An 8611-nucleotide genomic window follows, 5' to 3' on the forward strand; every position below is an offset into this window, starting at 1 on the left:
AAGCCACTTCAACAAAACACAAGTAGGAGCAGAGCATTAATGAAGTATATGGGGCAACATTGAATACTATTAAAGTCTATCAAAAACATTTTTGATTTTTACATGAATCAGAGATTATGTGTACAATAAAGGGATTTCAGATCATGATGATAAACAATCTTGAACAGATTAACAATTCAAAGATGTGCAGAAAACTGTGTCAATGAATTGAATTTGATCCTACATAGCAAACAACTCTTTAAAACTAGTTCTGCCAGGAATCACTCATGTTTTAGATTGAATTTATTTCATAAAATGGTCACACACTTTAGTTTGGCGGTATGGCTCCACTCTTTCCTGGTGCTGCCTGCTGACATACAGATGTCAGATACAGAATACCAACAGCATGCTAACGTTTGACAACAGGGAGCCCTTAACAATCCCCCATGGGGTAGAGTGACATCTCATCCCATTGTGTAGGTTGTATGCGATACAGAGCAGAGCCAAAGCATGTGGAGGCTGGGGTGGTGGGGAGCTCAGCACACTTAAGTGTGTGTTTGAGATGGAAGGTCTTATACACTGATAGGCGGTCAATTTAAAGGTCCCATATTATACCACCAGGTGTGAGTGTGATTAGCCATTACAAGCCGTTAAAATGCCGTTAAAATGGGACCTTTAAATTAACCAAGTACAAGCATTTGATTGGACTGCGATAGCTGACAGAGGGTGCATGACTAGAATGTCCCACCAGAACTGGCTACGCCAATGAAACAAACAGATTATTATTGCTCCAGTGAAAAACATTTACTTGCTTGTTTCAAAAGTAAAGTGAAAATATGCAATATTGTTTCCCCCCCAATAAATTCAAACAGCAAGAAATGTTAGTAAACACACAAATGTGATTCAGATCGCATCTTCAGTGTTCTGAAAACAGAACAGTCATTGAATCTTTCCTTTACGTGCCCCTTCTCTTCCAGTTCTTGGATGTTAGTTGTTAGTTTTCAGACCATCATATTTAGCATGTCTCAGATCAGTTGATGTGCTTTTCATACACTATTTGGGGTAGAGGTATGCAGGAAGCCCATTGTTAAGGTAGGTAAACACATTCACTGGGACTGCTTTTAGCCTTTTTTATTTCAATTCAAACAAACTACGACAGTCAGAAAAGAGAAAGCACAACATCCTCTAGGAAGGAGATGATGGCAAAGTGTTAAAAATCTGTTTTAGTTCAACCATTTATGTTTGCTCTAGAAATTAACAAAGATTTCTACACAATATTTTCAGGAGCCTACAATAGGCAATGTTCATTTGGACACATGACACTCTTCTGGTTATATTAGCTTATGTTCATATTCAATATCATATTGCTCATCTACCGTCTTCATGTACCCAGGTCTCCCTTGTGAAATCAGAAACAAAACCTCAGCTCAGGAAGATCCAAATGACAGAAATAACATACATTACTATTGATTTCCAAAAATCGACTGTACACTCCAAGTCTACACTTGGAAATAAAACATGTATGATTGGTTCTCCATACATATGGATGTTCCACAACCTCGAGCCAGAAGTATTCAGAACAACAAATAGTATAATGTTATGTATTTATCCTTTCACTGGTCCAGTATCTTCTGGGCGGAGTTTCATTAGTGCCACAAATATTGCATCAGACATTACTTTCAGTTTACAAGTTTGACAAAAAATGCATCCTTTCCATTTGATGAAAACAACAGCTTGACTTCTGCGGAACCGACTGGGTACATGAAAACGTCCGGCAAAAATATCAGCAGCAGAGATGTCAATAAATGGAGAGCAAATCAACAAATCAACCGTATATTACACAACAAAATAGTCAATTTCATTAAAACATGAAGTCTGGTCCGATCTAATCCTGTATTGAAAAGTGACCGGGTAAGCTTGAGGAGACAGAATCATAAGGCGTGGGGTTGTGTAATGAGTGTGTGTCCAGTCCAGCCAGGGTGTGGGGCTCGCTCCATAGACGGCCGCTCCAGCCCTACTTGTACATGGCGTTAAAGGCTCGTCCAATGATCAGCCTGCGGACCTCACTCGTGCCGGCGCCGATTTCGTACAACTTGGCGTCTCTGAGGAAGCGGCCCATTGGGTAGTCGTTGATGTAGCCGTTCCCGCCTGGAACAGAACAAGAGTGATCGGTGAAAACATCAGCAGCAACATCAGCAGTCCTCTTTAATAACAATGTTCAATACTTCTACTTTTTGTGGTTTATGTTTTTTACACCCTAGACACTAAACTCTCAAAAATTAAAACAAAAAAAAAAATATTTAAAAACCCAACATGCTTCTACACTTATAACACAGTTTCAGTTTTATTAACAGCATATTTTCTTTTTATAAAGAGTGGGCTTGTTTTAGTGATCCCTGGCACATTCTCCCAATCGTCACCCTAAAAAGCTTACCGAGACACTGAATGCCATCCAATGCAACCTGAGTCGCATTCTCAGCACAATATAAGATCACTCCAGCACAGTCCTGCAAGGACAGCGAAATCAATACCGTTACTGGATGCATCGAGGAATAATATATGTACATAAATACATATTCACACAGTCATGCACTGGGACATCTTCAACAAATGTCCATGCCATGTTCTGTTAACATTTTTAGTAGTTACCAGACCCTAGTCTGAAATGTATGAAAGATGGTACATTTGCCAATGATGCAAATAATGTGAAGAGCAACAAGCTAAAGCTAAGTATTTGTGTTTGATTAAACCCTGAACTGTGCCCTCACCATGGCGCTGAAGTGTCCTTGGTCACAAGCTCGGGCCACATTGTAGAGGTACTGCCGACAGCAGCTCAACCGCGTGTACATGTCTGCCATCTTTCCTTGCATCAACTGAAAATAGAGAATAGAAAACGTTACTTTAATTTCCTCAAATTCACAGCACTAAATTGATGGTACATCCGATCTAAATGGGATCAGCGTGAAGTAGTTAGCACTGACGAGGCAGGTCTGAAGTGGATACCTGAAAATGTCCAATCTTCTGCCCAAACGCCTCCCTGACGTGGAGGTAGGGCACAGAAAAGTCCAACACCGCTTGCATGATGCTAGGAAAATCGTGGAAAATAGTACAAAAGTCGAAATATTACTATCTATCTATATACACATTTTAGTATGAACAAACAAAAACATCAAGGATTGGACCTTATGAGCTACTTTAGAAGTACACATTACGGATGGCACAAGATCACCTTTTCAATTCCGATCCTGCAACCCTAAGTACGTGCCGATACCATCCAGAACCTATTTCTTTTTTCTCTCTGTCACCACTACAACTTCTAAAGCTCCCACTTCTCTCTCACTGAATGCTGGGCAGGAGCTCCAACCACCACTTGTCTCCAAAGACGAAATGGATTTTTTAGAGAACTAAATCTGTGGGTTGAAGAGGCCGTGGGTGGATGGACACTTGAAATAAGTTTCCAGTGAAATCGTATAGTTTGAACAAAAGAGTGTTGCAATAGATGTACTGCCTACTGCTGTGTTGCAATGTCCAGTGATGAGCTCACCCGATTGGTCCTGCTGAGAGTACGAGTCTCTCTATGTCCAGGCCACTCATCATCACATACACACCTTTGTTAAGAGGCCCAAGCACGTTCTTCTCTGAAATAGACGGATACAAATACATGGATACAAATACATACATGGATACAAATCAGATGGCACGTGATGCATGAAGGTGATGGTTTTGTGTTTTGGAAATACACTCCCATGCCGTTTCATTCTCCACTGCATTTCAACTCTTTAGATCAGAGCTCATCAAAGGACACCAAGAACAACTGGGGGCGGACACACACACCTGGAACCTTGCAGTCTTCAAAGAGCAGCTCACAGGTGTTGGATCCCCTCATGCCCAGCTTGTCCAACTTTTGTGCTGTGGAGAAACCTGGCATGCCCTGTAAAAAACACACACACACACACACACACACACACACACACACACACACACACACACACACACACACACACACACACACACACACACACACACACACACACACACACACACACACACACACACACACACACACACACCAGGCAGTTGAGCTTCAGCACTACAAGCGAGATGTGATGATAGTACACATTTGAAGCTCATGTTGGTGGAAGATGCAAATTTACAGTTCATTAATTACTTTACTGAGAAAAATGTATGCACGGTCACAATAACAAAGCAAATGGGTAAAAAAGAAAATGACTTAATTCAAACTGTTCATAGCATGCTAAACTATGTTTTCCCATCTAGTTCAAACAAAGCATTTAATTAAGTTAGGTGGACTGTGTAAAATTGAATGGTCTCTCGCGGAACGTACTTCAGAAATGGAATATAATATTCTATCTTTTTATTAGTTTATAATCCTATGAAAATAGGAACATGCTATTTCGTCACCTTAGAACAAGCCCTTTATATCTAGATGAGGAGGCAGGATCTCTTCAACAGAGGCCGTCATGTTTCTGCAGTAGCCCAGGTCGGACAAATGGTAGTAATAAAATACCTACCACAAAGCTGAACATTTAACAATTATAATCGTCTTCTTGAGTGTAAGCTTTGACCTATAGTTCTACAGACTAAATAATTACAATTTATAAATCCATCCAGGAACCTTGGCTATTCGATTGTTTTGTAGATTAGAAAATCATTTTGGAAGTACCTACTGGCCCCTTACAGGCCACCATAGCTTCTCCTACATCATTGGAAAGAGATGGGTGAAGGGAGGTGAAGGGGGGAGGTGAAGGGGGGGCGCATTCAGTTGGTTGCAATCTGCAACCTCGCCACTAAAGCCTACACATTTCACCTTTAAACTACATTTAATTAAAAACAATGCATGGCAGGCCTCTTCTGAGTATTCTGGGACGTTTTGCTCTGGAAGTGTTGATACCTTTTCAATGATGAAGGCAGTGATGCCTTTCTGATGGGCTGCTGGGTTCGTCTTCCCGTAAACGATGAGCACGTCTGCGTCCGGCCCGTTTGTGATCCAAAACTTGTTGCCGTTCAAAACATAGTAGTCCCCTGAGAAACATCGGAGACACAAGCCCAAGAAGAGTTAGGAAACACTACATGAACATCTAATTAAAGTCGTTTCTTTGTGGGCATCTGAAATGTACATAGAAGAGCATTGTGATGGAAAGCAATACACTGCTCGAGTCCCAACTGTAACGTTTGAACACAGATTCTGTTACTAAATTAGTAAGTAAAAGAATAAAATAATTATTATATTTTAATCCCACCTCTCTTGACCTCTACGAACGTTTGGCATTTATCCGTAGAGGTAACTCGTTTGGGGATTGTTTACTCATATACACAATAGGAGAATCCTCCTTTATACACTAAATTTTATATGATTTGAATGAGAATAGGTAGTGCTGGGTGGTATGACCAAAAATTGATGAACGGTTTCATGGTATATGACAATATTTTTTTTCCATGCATAATTAGGTGTTCACTAGTGCTGCCATGAGGAGTCAGTTGAGGTGGTTTGGGCATCTGGTAAGTATGCCCACTGGACGCCTCCCTTGGGAGGTGTTCCAGGCACGACCAGTGGGGAGGAGACCCCAGGGAAGACCCAGGACTAGGTGGAGAGATTATATCTCAACACTGGCCTGGGAACGCCTCGGGATCCCCCTGTCAGAGCTGGTCAATGTGGCCCGGGAAAGGGAAGTCTGGGGCCCCCTGCTTGAGCTGCTGCCCCCGCGACCCGACCCCAGATAAGCGGATGACGATGAGGATAGTGCTGCCACTCAGGACTAATTTTATAACTAAACGATTAATTAAAAATAAATAAAAATACACGCTGAAAGCAGGCAGTCACGCAGCTATGCTGCTCTCGTTTACACTTGCGTGCATGGCAGGGTTTAAAACATAACTTCCAACGTAATATTAAGTAATATAACGCAGGTGCGCAAGGCAGCCACAAGAGACGCCAACATTGTTTTTAACCGCTCGGTACTGCGCCGTATTAATTCCCAAGTTTTGAAAATAAAATAAAGTATTTGAAGCGAATAAGTGACGCTGTTTTTGATTTGTTTATTTGGTTTTGAACAAATAGTTTTGGATGCATGCATCGGCTTTGAGTTGGTTTGTTACTTTGAAATCGCATACGCTTGCCACACACACACACACACACACACACACACACACACACACACACACACACACACACACACACACACACACACACACACACACACACACACACACACACACACACACACACACACACACACACACACCTGCCGATCTTCAATCAAAACAACATCAAGTAAGTGATGCCGCACACAGTCGTACCAATGCGTGTTTAGAAGTGCAACGTTGAAAAAGGTCCCGTTTGAAACAGTCGTGCGGCGCAGCGTTCCAAATGTTGTGTAATCAAATGCCAGTATTGCGGTACATTAAAAATTCATATCATAACGAAATGTGTGAACCGTTATACCGCCCAGCACTAAGAATAGGCAATCGACCGAAGCTCTTTCGATTCAGCTGGAGAGCATGCTGGGATTGTACTACATATGTTCTCAGCGCTATAAAGGAATGTTTTTCTCCATGCACATCTCTGGGTGTGCATACAAACATAAACTTAGCTGAGTTGATGAAACTTTGAGGAGCCACCTTTTTTCTCAGCTTTCAGCTTCATGGACACGACGTCGGAGCCGGCGTTGGGCTCGCTCATAGCCAAGGCCCCTACATGCTCTCCTGTCACCAGCTGTCAGCAGTAACAAAACAATTAGAAACATCTGGAACGTGGTAGACCCTCCAGAAGCCGTTCGCATGATACATCGCCCATTAAGTACAGGATTAGCCTTATGAGGTCAAAATTGCGATTCGCAATGATTTGTGCAGCCCTAATCTATGGACACAATAGTACCCTCGTTTAGAACGGTTAATACCCAGACAAATGGAGGCTGACCTTAGGCATATACTTCTCCTTCTGCTCCTCGTTGCCATGGCGCACCAGCTGATTGACACAGAGGTTGGAGTGGGCTCCGTAACTTAGAGCTATGGCTGCAGACACACGGGACATCTCCTCCATCACAATGACGTGCTCCAGGTAGCCCAGCCCGGTTCCCCCGTACTCCACTGAAAACAAGCACAGTGTGTGAACCACTGCTGCCCATCCGAGATCCCAGACAAACCCAGTTTCTCTCCCCTCTGCCCAAATACCTGGAGCAGTGATGCCGAGCAAACCCATCTCCCCCATGTCTTTCCAGTATTCCTGGTGAGAGAATGTAAGTTGATAATATTAATTAACAAAATTAACAAAATGCTAAATATCTGGTATTGTGCTACTGTCAGGTTACAAATACTGAGTTCAATATTAGAGGCAAGGTCATAACTTACTCGCATTCCAGGAAATTCGTTTGTCTTGTCGATTTCGTCTGCATAAGGGGCGAGCTTTTCCGCCAAAAATTTACGAACCGAATTTCGAAGCTGTGCAAAAACATGAAAAATATGTATCAATAACTACTATCACTATGTGTAACGACATACCATATACCTATAAAAGGTAGGGTACATGTTATATCCATTGCCTTCACAACAGTTTGGGGGTACACATGTAGGAAGCAACACGTCCCCAATGTGACCTCGGACCTCCTTCCTGATGCTATTGCTTCTTGAACGCGTCAAACAACGAAAGAACAAACAAGAATTCACAACATTGAGACTGTGATGTAATAAATTGGGTCAGGGGTCACGTCGCGTTACGCATGAAAACGTACGCTCTTGGACAACAGTCCCCCGTTTTGCACCCACGTCCCGAAGGACAGAAGTGAACCCAGAGTACAGCAGTAGGTCGCTCCACACATGTCTGCATTGAGCTGCAGAAAGCGGCGTTACTGCAACCCTCCGACCGCGGCTCGCCTGCTAACCTGGATCTGATCCTCGGTCAGTCCGTTCACCACGTCGTCCACCGCCATGGCGGCACCGGAGCATCCTCTTCTCGCCAGAGCGGTGACTGAAAGTCTCGACCCGAGACGAGAGAGGCTTCGTAGGGCGAACATATCTCCGGCCTGTAGAGCGACAGTAGTGCGGTGGGCCGAACAGAAGTAAAGTCGTTTGATAACACAACTCTTTCGTCACTTGCCCTCCGCTTGTTCTGATGGCCACGCCCACAAGTCTCTACGTCATCAAAAATAAATGTTTTGTTATCGTCTTCTCTATTTATTGGACGTGAACTCCCGTCTTATCGGTACATTACTGCCCCCACTGGACTGGCGGGTGGATCGTGGGATTAACAGGACCCTCCAAAAGTTTCTTTAAATATGCAAAATATATGCTGGTGTAAAGCCAGACGCCTTCTTGCCTTCTTTAAAGAAGTTTTAATTCCGAGGACTGTTCACTTTGTCATACTTAAATTAAATTAAAACTATTGCCCGAGGTATTTATTCGCTAAAGAATTATGCCTTTTGAATTGTCTAAATGCCCGGTTTCAAAAAAGGCCCGCCTTTCTGAATCGCATAATAGACTTGTCTCCGTGCTTTTTATCCTAATGAAGAAAAAAATGCTCAGTCGATTTGCTCTGAAAAGGCCAATGGCAATTCAGATCTCACCAGCAGGGGTCAGTAAAGTGGCGCACATTGTCCTGGCCAGCCCTCTGTCTGAG

At 42.9% G+C, this 8611-nt stretch overlaps 1 protein-coding gene across 1 annotated transcript; it reads right to left on the bottom strand.

Moving 5' to 3' along the window:
* Window positions 1-783: 783 nt before the first annotated feature.
* On the bottom strand, window positions 784-8099 carry ivd (isovaleryl-CoA dehydrogenase). The gene is made up of 12 exons (XM_084482530.1): window positions 7878-8099; window positions 7348-7437; window positions 7171-7222; window positions 6917-7086; window positions 6619-6712; window positions 4892-5022; window positions 3814-3910; window positions 3524-3617; window positions 2983-3064; window positions 2748-2852; window positions 2414-2486; window positions 784-2127 (listed from the first exon to the last, which is right to left on the bottom strand). The coding sequence occupies exons 1-12, from the start codon at window positions 8007-8009 to the stop codon at window positions 1994-1996; spliced, it is 1254 nt and encodes a 417-aa protein (XP_084338656.1). The 5' UTR covers window positions 8010-8099; the 3' UTR covers window positions 784-1993.
* Window positions 8100-8611: the final 512 nt, after the last annotated feature.

Source organism: Micromesistius poutassou, assembly GCF_964030765.1.
Source record: "Micromesistius poutassou genome assembly, chromosome: 17".
NCBI lineage: Eukaryota > Metazoa > Chordata > Actinopteri > Gadiformes > Gadidae > Micromesistius > Micromesistius poutassou.

Coding starts and splice junctions, on each gene's coding strand:
- ivd (XM_084482530.1), bottom strand. CDS start 8,009: ATGTTCGCCCTACGAAGCCTCTCTCGTCTCGGGTCGAGACTTTCAGTC. Junction 3,911..4,891: donor CTGCCTTCATCATTGAAAAG/GTATCAACACTT, acceptor TGTTTTTTACAG/GGCATGCCAGGTTTCTCCAC. Junction 2,853..2,982: donor AGAAGATTGGACATTTTCAG/GTATCCACTTCA, acceptor CTCTATTTTCAG/TTGATGCAAGGAAAGATGGC.